Raw genomic sequence first — 13,833 nt, forward strand, 5'->3', positions numbered from 1 at the left:
CTGCCTGTCCCCAGCAGGATGAGCTGGCTGTAAACCACACCAGGTCTATTAATTAATTAATGTAGCCTAACTGCTGGGTTGGCTCCCTGCATTATAGTGGAGCAGCTGCCTGCAGTGGTGACTGCCGGTGTGTCTTTGGTGTTTTCTGCAGTGTTGTGGGAGAAGAGATAGAGGAGCAGAGCAGACACAACAACTGTAGATGGGAGGAAGCCGTCAGCACCATAGTCACCATTAATCACCCAGGGCCATTGTGGTCCTGTCCTCTACACGGCGCCTGTGCAGGCAGACAGAAAGGAAGAAGAAGAAGAGAGGAAGAGGCAGAGGCAGAGCGAGAGAGGGGGCAGGGTGGCTGCAGGGAGATCTAAGAGGGGGAGAGAATGGTTGGGGATCAGCCTGTATGTCCACCTCAGCTCCTACTGCGGGGCTGGGGAGCAGTGCTGCTGTCTCAGTGCCTGTCTTCCGTGGTCTCCCAGGTCCCGGATCCTGAGGTAAGAGCCTGATACGCCACCATGTCCTCCACAGGTTCCGCTCAGGGACATCCTCAGGGTGTCTCTGCGACGAGGCAGGTGTTTTTTAAAGGTAGCTTTATGATTCCTGCTGGCTGTTTGGAGTTGTTGCTTGCGTTACTTGATGAGGAGTGAGGGAACATTATGTGTAGAAATCTGATACATTATGTGTTACATGAATAGCCACGTGTTTATATCGGTGCAAACAGGAGGATGAATATGACGAGTCCTGGTATGACAAGTTGTTTTTGTGCTTTGGGGCTGAAGAGAAGAGGTTTACATTGCAGAGAATATGACTACTACAATGATCTAACTACAAACAAAATCTGCTTTTGAAAAATAGGCAACTTATTTACTTACTTAGACCTTTATTATATTAAAATGTGGTTATATATTATAAACATGTTATAAACAAATTCTAAAACGTTGTTCCAAACAAATAAATACTGTAGGCATATCCTCCTGTGTACAGGATATCCTTTTGTAAGTCAATGTAATTATAATTGGTCCTTTGCTAATACATGTGGCATCACTAAACCTGCATGTATCCCAATGCTGATTTTCCTATTTTCAGACATTAATCCTTCATTCGGTTATACTAATCTGCCTTGATTAGACCCTAAAAGACCTTCTTGGAAAAACAAAACTTATTTAGGAAGAATATCCAAATATGCAATGATCAAACTCACCAACCGACCATCCAACAAACAAATATATGGCATAAATTTGGGTATTTAATGATCAACACAAGGTTACTTGAGGTCAGCAATCTTCTGAGTTTGTGTTGTTTGTTCCACCAAAAGAAAACTTGCGGCTTATAGCCACTAATCTGAAATGCCCCAGAGGAAAGGATTTAGAATTATATAATCGCTCTCGAAGCAAAGAATTGTTTAAGAGCAGTGCTAAATATCCCCCATCAAGGCTAATCCTCCTTGTGGGAGTTGCACAAACACGATTGTAAAACTCATGCAGATCATTCTTTTTGCAGCTTCATTGTTCAAGTTCACAGCCTCTCTTGTGTCCTCCTCAGCAGACAAACAGTGTAGGGGCCCTGAAGACAGCTTGTACTGTCACATGTCAAATGTTGGCTTGCTGAAGCCTTCCAGGTCTGACAAAAAACAATAGGTTCTTATGATCTGGTGGTGCTGAGAGTGTCACATGGAGAAAGCACATGGAGATGTCGGAAAAGGTGCAAATTCTAATTCTTCGCAAATCTGTGAATTTATTTGACGACTTTCACATGAACTCAAGAAGAAATTTTGTCTTGAAAGAGTGACTAAAATACTTCAGTTTAAAAAAAAAAAAATGTTATCCTTCATAGTGAAACATTTTGGTCAACAATGAACCTGGAAATTGTCACCTGTCATAGGTTGTTTTTTAAGCATTTTAGTTTATTTTTACTAGGGCTGTCAAATTCAAATATTTAATCGCAAATTAATCACAAATTTTTTATCTGTTCAAAATGTACCTTAAAGGGAGATTTGTATTGTAGTATTTAATACTCTTATCAACATGGGAGTGGTCTAATATGCTTGCTTTATGTAAATATATGTATATATTTATTATTTGAAATCAATTAACAACACAAAACAATGACAGATATTGTCCAGAAACCCTCACAGGTACTGCATTTAGCATAAAAAATATGCTCAAATCATAACATGGCAAACTGCAGCCCAACAGGCAACATCAGCTGTCAGTGTGTCAGTGTGCTGACTTGACTATGACTTGCCCCTAACTGCATGTGATTATCATAAAGTGGGCATGTCTGTAAAGGGGAAACTCGTGGGTACCCAGAGAACCCATTTTCATTCACATATCTTGAGGTCAGAGGTCAAGGGACCCCTTTGAAAATGGCCATGACAGTTTTTCCTCGCCAAAATGTAGCAGAAATTTGGAGCGTTATTTAGCCTCCTTCACGACAAGCTAGTATGACATGGTTGGTACCAATGGATTAATTTGCGTTAACGCGTTATCAATATTTAAGCACATGATTGTCCGTAGTTAATCATGATTAATTTTGTATCTGTTCAAAATGTACCTTAAAGGGAGATTTGTCAAGTATTTCATATTACTAACTAACACTTTCATATGATGCCAGTATCTTCACTCTAGCTTTAAAACTGAGCCCGCTAAAACTTCCAAAAGATTGAATAGCGTTAATGCGTTAAAGAAATTAGTGGCGTTAATGCGTTATTATCGCGTTAACTTTGACAGGCCTATTTTTACCAAAGCAAAAGGATTGCCCTTTCTTTCTTATCCTCGGCAGAGCCTCAGTCCTGTACTGTCTACGTCACCGCCTCAGCTTATTCTTAGAAAATTGTTCAATTTCACCACATAATGGTGTTGTCAGTGAAGGCAGCAGATCTAATAAGTGTCCACTTTCTGATCCATCGCTTGTTGGCTTATGGACTAAAGTATAGAGTTTCCAAAACAACCTTGTATCATCCAATCAAGTAATCGATTTACAGTAGACGGGGAGAAATCCTCACAATGATTCAGTCAGGGAGCTCATGCTCTGCTGGTAGTGATACAAGCCATCCATCAAACGCACTCACACATTTTTTTGTATGTATTGTTCCCCAATCCCCTAATCTGGAGAGAGGTGTTTTTGAAATGCAACTAAAAAAATCTTTCGGACATGATTGACTGAACTTTGTGCAGCAGCGAGTTAAGACATCTGAGACCAAAGTTCAGAGAAAATGCAGGAAATGTCTGGAAATCAGCCTCCAGCTACGTGGTCTCATGTTTGTAGACCACAGCGCTTGTTTGTGTGGAGTGAGGGGAGATTTAGGTGGAGACAGAGCTACAAAACCCCACAGGTTATGTGGGAGTTGTTGTTTTCTTGGCTAAAGACCTTTTCACCTGGACTTTTTTTTTTTTTTTTACATTTTGCCAGTGCCTTTGATAAAAAACAACAATACTTTTCCTGAAAGTATTTCTGTTAGGAACTGTATGTAAGTTCAGTTAAATGTCATACTTCTAAAATAATTAGATAGAGAATAAATGAAATGAATGCGTCAACAATAACGTATAATGATAAAGTGTCATGCTTGACCCTCACAGAGTTCAGGATGAAAGGTGAGGTTGGATAGATTGCGCTGAAGGAAGACATTATTGGCAATGTGACACTTAACTGGTGATAACTGGTAATTAGGGAACCAGTGCCCTTTAGAGGACTTCAAACGCTTCTTTTATATCTACTTTTTTTAATGTATAAACAGAATTCCTCATTACTTGAAGTCAGAAAGATAGAAAAGTGACTGAAAAATCTTTAACTGTACTGACACACCACACTGAAGATGAAGCAGAGACGATGTAAAGCGTTCCTCTGAGATCTTGTTTACTCCCTGAAGTTTGCTGTCTGATGTAAAAACCCATTTGTGGAGGTTTATTAATGATGTGCAGATAAAAAAAGTCAACATTTTCTCTTTTTTTTCCTACAGCTTATGCCCACAGATCCCCCAAAGAAGCCGGACCCCATCACCTCAGAGTCGGTTGTTTTCTGGGGGTTGCGGTTGTGGCAGGTCATCGCCATCTTCTCTATGTTTGTTTTAGCAGTTAGTAAGTATGAAATCACTTTGTTGACACCTCCACAAACCATTCTTCAAATAGACGGCAATCTTGAGAAATAACTGCCGGCCAAAGTTGTCGATGCATGCGATTATACATCCACAGTGTTATTATCAAGCACAGTCTAATGAGACTGATATTGATCTGCGTTTCCAGAAGTGAGTCATACGGGCAGCAACGTTAGAATGAGGGAAAAGAAACTCTCCCGTGTTTACCTGAGACACTTTCTGATTTGTTACTAAATTTACAAGAATCTTTGGTCTTGTCTTTGTTTAAAGGTCAGTTCACCCAAATTAGGAAAACACATATTTTGTCACTTGCCCCTAGTGATATCTAAGTAGATATATTTTTTTTATTTTCCCAGTTTTCTGGTTCAACCCCAATACAAGAAAGGTGAATAGGAATTCGATTTTTGGAGCTCAAAGGACTTGAAACTGTATTTTAACAAGTCTGCAGCCACAACTGCTCTGTGCATCTGTGTGGTGCTTTGATATCAAACTTGACTGGATAAGTGAAAACTTTAAAGAGGACATATTATGATTATTTTCTGGTGCATACTTGTATTTTGGGTTTCTACTAGAACATCTTTACATCCTTTAATTTTCAAAAAAAAAGCTTTATTTTTCTCATACCAGCTGTGCTGCAGCAACTCTTTTCACCCTCTGTCTGAAACGCTCTGTTTGAGACCCCCCTCCGAAAAGCCCAGTCTGCTCTGATTGGTCAGCTGGCCCACTCTGTTGTGATTGGTCAACCAAACTAAACTCTTCGGACTCCGCTCCAGCTCTGCTCTAACTGATTTTGTTTGAGGGCGAGCCGAACTAGTCGCTAGGCAGGTATGACGCAAATGTGTTACTTGGTGACATCACCACGTTACAAAAGAAAAGGCGGGACTTCAAGCAAGGCGTCTCAGGCAGTTCAAGAGCAGTGTTTCTGGTGGGGAGAGTAACTCCCTTTGGCATGGACTTTGGGCTTTGTAACTTTGCAAATCCAAAAAATATATATATATATAAACCACTAAAGGAAAGTAAAAAATCACAAAAGCATAATAGCAGCTTACAGTATAAGCTGTATACTGTAATTTGGGTATGTGGTGACATTTAAACCCATCATAATCATGTGTACACAATGTTGCAATTTCTGTCATGTGCTGTTCAAATAAACTAATTGTGCCCTTCCCCCTCTCTCGCTCCTTCAGTTATCACTCTATGTTGTATATTCAAATGTCGAATCCCGAGGACAAAAAAGGAAATAGAGGCACGGTCCGCGCAGAGACTTGCTGCCAAGAAATACGCCAACACATTAGAGACAGTGCCACCTCTGAATGAGCTGACTGAGATCCCAGGATGTAAGTACCTCTTTGTAATATCGTTCCAGTATTAATATGGCTATATTAAATCAGTAATATTACTAATTTGAGATACACAAGCTCTATCCTGGAATGCATTGCTTTTTTTCTCTTGTTACACCATTTCTTTTGATACTCTGTTTGAAGCTGCACACGGCAACTTCAGACGCTGGTGGCTTCAAATAAGAAATTGGGAGATAAATGTTTGAAAAGTGTTTGAAGTTTTGTGGCATTAATAAACTACACAGAGTACATTACACCCCCTTTGACCAGTCAGTGATTGCTTTACACAAAAGCACACTCTAGAGATCTGAAAAGCAGGAGAAATAACTCTAGAGCTTCAGTTTGGATTTGGGTCAGATATTGAGGGTCTTATAAGACTCTTTGCTGTTGTAGCCTCAGTTTATGTTCAAGGCTACGAGCAGGGCTGGAATGGGACAAAAAAATCAGCCCAGATAGGCCCACCACAATCGATCACACACCACCCATCTTCGCGCTCCTTTATGTATACCAACAGTGCCTAAAAACACTAAAGCCATGTAGTTAGTAAGAGGGAATCAAGGAAGATTAAGAGAGGTCAAGACATACTACAACAATGGTTAATGTAAATAAACATAATTCATGAATTTGTTCTTTCAATAAACCCAAGACGTCTGTCTTGTCCTGTCCCTCATGATGATATATTATGCATTCTTGTGCACAAATACAATCATTGGTTTTCGTGTAATTAATTATGGAAGAGATTTATATTTTCGAAACCAGGAGTGGGGCGAAAATATTAGGGCGCTCAAGCCCCAAAGCACCCTAAGGGACTGTGTCCACCAATGCATTTTTTCCAGAGGCTAGCACATTTCTTTTAAAGCTTTGCAATGGGAACGCCGCATATTTACCCTATGCTAAAAACGCCAGCAGAATGACGAGGCGCTGAGCGTCTTTTCAGCGTTTTTTCAGGTCAGATGTGAAGCGTGTTCAACTATGGGTAACATGCTGCACTCGTCACCGTCATTTTTTACCCAGCCGTCCAATCACAGTGGAGGAGAGGCGGGTCAAATAGCGTACCACAAAAACGTGAACAAATGTGTTTTATAGAGTACTCCAGGGATGACGTATTTTTGTAGGCAAACCAGGAAGTTAGCATCGCACTGGTTCCCTAGCTCGACAAAAAGCCAATGAGATTTTTCCATTGGGTTTTGGATTATTGCAGAAAATAAGCTCTGTGACCAATAAAGGCAACCACCTAAGAGCCTCAAAATTCATGAGTGGGGTAATTATTATTGATGTATTTTATACCGTAGAACAAAACGGTAAAATCGCTTCAGCTTGTGTTAACCACAGACCTTATTTCAGGCATCTAACCAAAAACCCATTCAAAAGACCTGTTGAATTCCAGACGAAGGAACCGAAAGCATTTAGCTGTCAATACGTTTTTTCTCGCGTGATAATTGTGTCAAATAATCACATGATAAAACTACTGTGGCGAGAGCATCCATATCTCTGTAGACTAAAGGTCTGTGTTGCGTAGGCTATATGTAAAATGCAGCGCTTTTAAGTGGATGTTTTAATTCTTACTGCACAATCGTCAAGTTGCTGCCACCATGTAATGTGTCTTGTCATCAATTATATTACTAATATTTGTCAAATATTGAAGAGGACTCCCCGCTCTTTACTAGGCAGGGATACAACTCTCAGCTGAGCGCACACACACACATTCATACAGAGCATGTGGGGGGCGGAACTGATAGGATAGGCACATTTCTCTATCATCATCACCAATATCAATTTAGAAAAAATAACAATAAGCTGATCTATCTGCTTTATGTGTTGGTCAGTTGTGTCGGCCCACCGGGAAACTGTCCGGTCTGCCAGATGGCCAGTCAGTTCTGGCTACGAGTACAGCTGTCTATTTACATAACGTCTTTCCTACGACAGCTTTAATTTCTTACATTTGTACTGTCTCCTTTTTTCACTTGCTGCACTTGTTTCAATACCTTCTGCTCTGTTTTATGCTCTGTTATACTAAATTTCCTCACTTCTCTTCTCTTCTCTTCTCTTCTCTTCTCTTCTCTTCTCTTCTCTTCTCTTCTCTTCTCTTCTCTTCTCTTCTCTTCTCTTCTCTTCTCTTCTCTTCTCTTCTCTTCTCTTCTCTTCTCTTCCTCGCTGCTTCTCTTCCAGCTGCCCCAGATGCTTCTGCGGTACAGACAGTCTCTGAGCAGGTCCAAACTCAAAGCGCTAACAACAGCCAGCCCTCAGCAGTTAGGGTCAGCGAGGAGCAACCCAGCTCCCTCACCTTGCCAGAGACCGGCTGACTTTATTTCCTCCCTTTCTTCTGCTCTCATCTTCTTTAAGAGCCACTCTAAAAGCCACTCTAACAGTCCTCTTCACGCAACACTATCTGGTCTTCCTTATTGCCATTACCGCCAATAAAAATACATTTCTCATCCAGCTACTTACCACATCGCTTTTGAAATGTATAACCAGACAATTTGAAATGTTGCTTTGAGGTGCAGCGGTATACTATACGTGCAGTAGAAAACAAGACTTTTACTGTGGCTACAAAATACAGATTGTAATGCTTTTACAATTACTTTTAGGGCAGCTGGACTTTTGTAGTTTATACTTTTATACTTTTGAGGTTCTCTTCTTTCTTACAGCAAGATGTTTTTAATATAGATTATATTCTGCTTCGTGCATATTTGCATGAAAATGTCAAGAGCATATGACTTTGATAACTTTGGAGGGAATTATGAGGCCGAAAATTGCTATTACTGTCAGCAGTGACAATGGTAGTGCATGAAGCATGCTGTTTGTGCTCTGTGTTTGTCTGTTTGCTCTCCTAAGGTTAGCTCTGAATAAAGAAAATCATTCACACTAATCTATCTCCCGTTAAATTAAATATGATCATTGATGTGAGCAACACTGGTCTCATCTGTAATTAAATGTTAAGTCTTTACTTCTCTCTCTCTCTCTCTCTCTCTCTGTATATCGAAGCCATCAGAGCTGTGGCTTTCTCAGGTTAATAAATGTGACAAATAGGGACCGACATCTGTCTTGTCCTGTCCCTCGCGATGATATATTGTGCATTCATGTGCACAAATACTATCATTGGTTCTCATGTAATTAATTATGGAGGAGAAAGCGTTCAGCTGTCAATACGTTTTGCTTGCATGATAACTGTGTCAAATCAAATCTGCATTAGAGGGGTGGCGAGGGAATCACATGTGTGGCGAGAGCATCCATATCCCTTCAAACTCTATAGAGAGTAAATCTAATTTGCATCAGAGTAAATCCTCTTTCTTGACTATAATGACTAATCAACCGTGGGGCTCTGGGAGAGGATACACCGAACTGCAGCCGTAACAAGGCAGAAGTGAGCATGTCTCACATACCTCCGCTCGCTGCTTGACCCCTACTAAAGTAGGGCCAAAGGTTTTGCCCTTTTGGAACTAATGATTACAGTTTTTCTCGATTGTTTACACACATTTTCTGAAAGCATGCCTCATACTCTCAGAACTCTACACACAAATCAAAAAACACACACACAATGGGCAAAACCCCTCAATTCTCCTGCAAAATTAAACTTTACATTCAAAACAATGTTATTTCTTCTCAAAATGGTATTTTGTTTTCAAATGACACACACAAACCATCATATGAATAGACATTTATAAGAACCAGTTGAACACTGATGTGCTCAATGTAAAACACTATGATGAATGGAAAACACTTCTTCTCCATTCATCATAATGACTTAGGCCTTTTTTTTGTTCAGTGTTACACTTACTACAGACAGTACATACATAAGTGTGTTGTAAAATATTTTAGAATATTGTTTTTATACTCAGAACACACAAATACATGGTAACAAATATATTTTATTTTCCCCACAAAAACAATGTACACAGTGTACATCCCAACCAACACAAAGTTGCACATACAGTGGTCTACATACAAAACAACAGAAGAATTTACTGTATACAGTTACAGTAAAAAAAACGAAAAAAAAACTATGCTGCATCCTCTCTTCTGTTTCGGTCTGGCCACAGCACCTCATCCACATCACAAGCAATGTTTTCCCTGGCCAAGCAGCGGGGGAAATATCGCTTAGCATGTCGAATCCAGCCATGAAAAGCATCAACTGATTGCTAATTGTAACACTGTGTGACAGGTGTTTGCCCATGTGATGAGTCAGTGTGCATAGTAGGGCAATTGACTTTAGAATTTTGAATGACAGTGTGTTCCTTGTGAAAACGAGATTTTCTTCATGAAAATTGTGCCAAATGCAGAGAATTGTGTGTAGTGTTTTGAAAAAAGTGTGTTTTAGAACTGCAATTTGAGTGTAAAGCAGGAATTGTGCTTGTAGTTTAGCAGAATTGGTTCAGGGGGTTGGTGCATGAGTTACATGTTGTGGTCATTGTGTGTCAAGTACCAGTATTTGTGTGTAAACAATTGAGAAAAACTGTAATTGATAAGTTGTCAACTATTAATATTTTGATAATTGATTAATCGGTTTGAGTACTCAGAATCACAGTTTTTGGCAAAAATTAAAAAAATTGTTGGCAACCTGGACTTTTAACCCCCAAAATAAACAACTACACCACACTGTCAACCATAATACCAAATTTGAAGTTCCTAATTTAAATAGTTTTCGAGTTCTGCTCTGGAAACGAAAGTGTGACACGCGAGCAGACGGACGGAAGGAGCGGAGCACTATATTCCCCCGACTATATTGTCGCTGGGGTATTATAAAGAGTAAGGATGAATATATTTATCAGCTGCTCTCAACCATGAACTCCAAACTAACCGCTGTAACGTTTGCTTCTGGATCAACTAAGGAGGATTTCAATATACTGTAAATGAGAAGCAAATATGCAAATTGCTGCTTTTCCTCAGAGATTATGTCATGCTTAGGGTACACTGAAATTAAATAATATCTCACCAACCAAACCAAATGACCACATACAGAGAATATAGAGTGAATCTAAAGAAATTCATGACCAAAACTTTTGCAATTTTCTTCTTTTTTTTTTTAAATGAGGGCTTGATTATGCAAAGCAACGAGCACTAAGGAAATCCCGAGCAATCAGTAAGAACAACACACATATAACTTAGCAGTTAATTAAATGTTGCCCTCTCTCATCTTTGGGATGTTTGCTTGAATACATTTTTCACACATAACGGTAGCTTTGTAAAAATCTGTGTGCACTGCGAGTGCGACATTCTCCATTCTCTGCGCCTCCGTTTACACATTCTCACCAAGCTGCTAAAAGCATCTGGGACAAAACACGAGAAACGAAAGCTTTTCCAGTTTCACAGGCAATATCTGTTGCAAAACACTGAGAGGGAAGGAACACAGGGGTCGTCTCTATCCTTCAATTCTTTCTCTCCATCTCCCTCTCAAGCCTGAAAAGACAGAGCTGTGAATCAATGCCCTCCTACTCTCAGCAGACCTGCTGCTTCTTCAGGACAAAGTGTGTGATTCCAAGTTGCTGATAATGAAGCTCTCTGTGTCACAGATGAGTTGCAGCTGCTGTTGTTAACAACTCAGACATACATTTCTCACACATCTGTCCACTGAAGCTCTGAATGAGCAGCGAGGAGAAGGTCAGTTGAGGTTCACAGCACGCTGATCGATGAGTGACGGACTTGCGAGAAGGAATTTGGTCTTGTTACAAGTCCCGCTTTGTTCTTCAGGAGGGAAAACTTAGTTTAATTATTTGTGACATCAGAAAGACAGTTTGTTGCTAGTAGAAAACACCACTTCGTCAGACTGAACTTTCTTTGAAATGTCAAAATGCCCTGTGCCCTCAAGTTTGATCAAAAATCAAATCAGTTGTATCTGAGCTGAACTTTTGATATTTAGTGGAGGTGTGAGGGTCAAGGCCTTTTGTAGAGGGCGATGTTAACCTTTCATTTTTCCGCTATCACACACAATGAGTAAACAACAGCACTCATGGCAACAGCACTCCAAGTTTGACCAAAATTGGAACAATGTGGAAACACGTCTGAGTTTCTAACATTTAATTATAGCTCTTCATTCAGCCATCACCAACCCCAAGCTTTAACTCACTGCAATGATGCATCATCTCTCCAAGTTCTGTCTGAATCAGACTGGTATTAAAGAAAAAGAGGCGACATAAAGGAGCTGATGAGTGGAGGAGAAATGCATGAGGATAAGAGCGGAAGAGTCGATACACAAAGAAATCTATTCACAAACATTCTGATGGTTGGTTGATTATTTTAAGTCGGCTGGATTCACCCGACAGTAAAACACAGGAGAGAAATAATCGCAGGTTTACTCGGACCCCCTCCGGCAACTTTTGACATTTGGTGCGTGTTTGTCATTTGGTTTCTTGGCCTGCGTTTCTGTATCCAGTGTCTCTGCAGCATTTGTAGAGCACCGGGGAAATGTTTGCTTTGCTACTGGAACAACAACAAAGCTCCGTTTGGCCCCGACTGGAGTCTGTCCCTTGAGCAGTTTTCACAGTTTTTAAACAATAGTTGCTGAAGTGTTGAAGACCAATGTTGATCCATATCAGATGTAATTAGTTAACTCTTGCCTGAGGCCGTTACATGTTTTTTTAGGGAGTCTGCATCTTTCGTGTGGAAAAACAGTTTGAAAAGAAAATGCTGTGGGCTCAAAAATTTATTTAAAATGCCTTTTCACCTTTGAAACCTTTGTTTGTATTCTCAAAGACTACTTTTAGTTTTCATGAAAAAGCAAACAGCTTTTGAACATTTACTATCGCCACATGCAGGCAACCTGTTTCAACATTATCTTTAGGCTACATGTATAATTCTAGACATTATCAGACAGGTTTGGGGATAATTGCTCCAGAGAAAATGTAATGTCAGTCATGGAGAATTTTAAGCATGTTTTGATATTTTTGGAATAGGCATGCTTGCTTGCATTCTTTCCAAGAGATCAATGTGAACATCAATCTGTCTGTTAAATATTTAACTACAGCCAGCAACCAGGTCAGAGGTCAGAGGTTGTAGCGGGCTCAGTTTTAAAGCTAGAGTGAAGACACTGGCATCATATGAAACTAAAAAAAACTAGGTATCCATTGGTATCAACTATGTCATACTAGCTTGTCGTGAAAGAGGCTGAATAACGCTCCAAACCTGTGCTAAATTTTGGCGAGGAAAAACTGGCATGGCCATTTTGAAAGGGGTCCCTTGACCTCTGACCTCAAGATATGTGAATGTAAATGGGTTCTATAGGTACCCACAAGTCTCCCCTTTACAGACATGCCCACTTTATGATAATCACATGCAATTTGGGGCAAGTCATAGTCAAGTCAGCACACTGACACACTGACAGCTGTTGTTGCCTGTTAGGCTTGAGTTTTCCATGTTGTGATTTGAGCATATTTTTTATGCTAAATGCAGTACCTGTGAGGGTTTCTGGACAATATTTGTTGTGTGTTGTTAATTGATTTCCAATAATAAATATATATGTACATACATTTGCATAAAGCAAGCATATGCACACTCCCACATTGATAAGAGTATTTAATACTTGACAATTCTCTCTTTAAGGTACATTTTGAACAGATAAAAAATGTGTGATTAATTTGCGATTAATCTCGATTAATCATGGACAATAATGCTAATTAATTTAATTGTATTTGCTGCCTAAATGTACCTTTCTAACCTCAATCTTGTAACTTTAAGAAGATATTCATCTTCACTATAGCTGTGTATGTCCTCAGAGTGTCATCTCCTGAATAATAATGAGGAAAACTCTCTGTAAACTCACACAAAGCTTTTGTTCTCCCATTTTTCACCCAGAAAGCATGTGAAACAATCCCATTAAAAGAATAAATAGACCATGCTTATTAGTACCGATAGAAACAGATGTGCCTTTATTACATGCAACCTACTTAGCCAGCCCTGCACTCTGTTGGATTAAATTCTCCCTTCCAATTAGTACTACAAGCAGCACTCCGATGATACCTGATGCTGCCATGAAGCCTTTCCCTTTTTTTTTTAAAACCCTTATTTTCTTGTTTTCCTGCAGCTGCAAAACCAGAAGTAAAAGAAGAGGTGCCAACAGTCTCTGGGAAAGTGGATGCTGACAAAGGAGAGAAGAAGACCAAGGAGGGCAAGAAAGAGGGCAAGGGTGCCAAAGAAGGGAAAGGAGATGAAAAGGATGCGTCATCAAAGAAGGGTGAAAAAGGTGAAAAGGGAGCGTCCAAGAAAGAAGCTGGGGAAGGGAAAGGGAAGAAATCTGGAGAGAAGGGAGACAAAGGAGAAAAAGGAGAAAAAGGAGGCAAAGGAGAAAAAGGAGGCAAAGCAGGGGCTAAAGGTGGAGCCAAGAGAGCTCAAAAGTGAACTCTGCCTTTCATGGACAAACACAAAGCATTTTGCGCACTTTCTTTTTTCTAAAATAAAATTTGTATGATATTA

General features: G+C 39.9%; 1 protein-coding gene across 1 annotated transcript; it reads left to right on the top strand.

The window, feature by feature from the left end:
• The first annotated feature begins 19 nt into the window (after window positions 1-19).
• On the top strand, window positions 20-13,808 carry tmie (transmembrane inner ear). The gene is made up of 4 exons (XM_074651577.1): window positions 20-488; window positions 3,953-4,070; window positions 5,275-5,424; window positions 13,445-13,808. Exons 1-4 carry the CDS (start codon window positions 378-380, stop codon window positions 13,756-13,758), a joined length of 693 nt encoding a protein of 230 aa, XP_074507678.1. The 5' UTR covers window positions 20-377; the 3' UTR covers window positions 13,759-13,808.
• Window positions 13,809-13,833: the final 25 nt, after the last annotated feature.

The sequence above is a fragment of the Sebastes fasciatus genome, chromosome 11 (genome assembly GCF_043250625.1).
Source record: "Sebastes fasciatus isolate fSebFas1 chromosome 11, fSebFas1.pri, whole genome shotgun sequence".
Taxonomy (NCBI): domain Eukaryota; kingdom Metazoa; phylum Chordata; class Actinopteri; order Perciformes; family Sebastidae; genus Sebastes; species Sebastes fasciatus.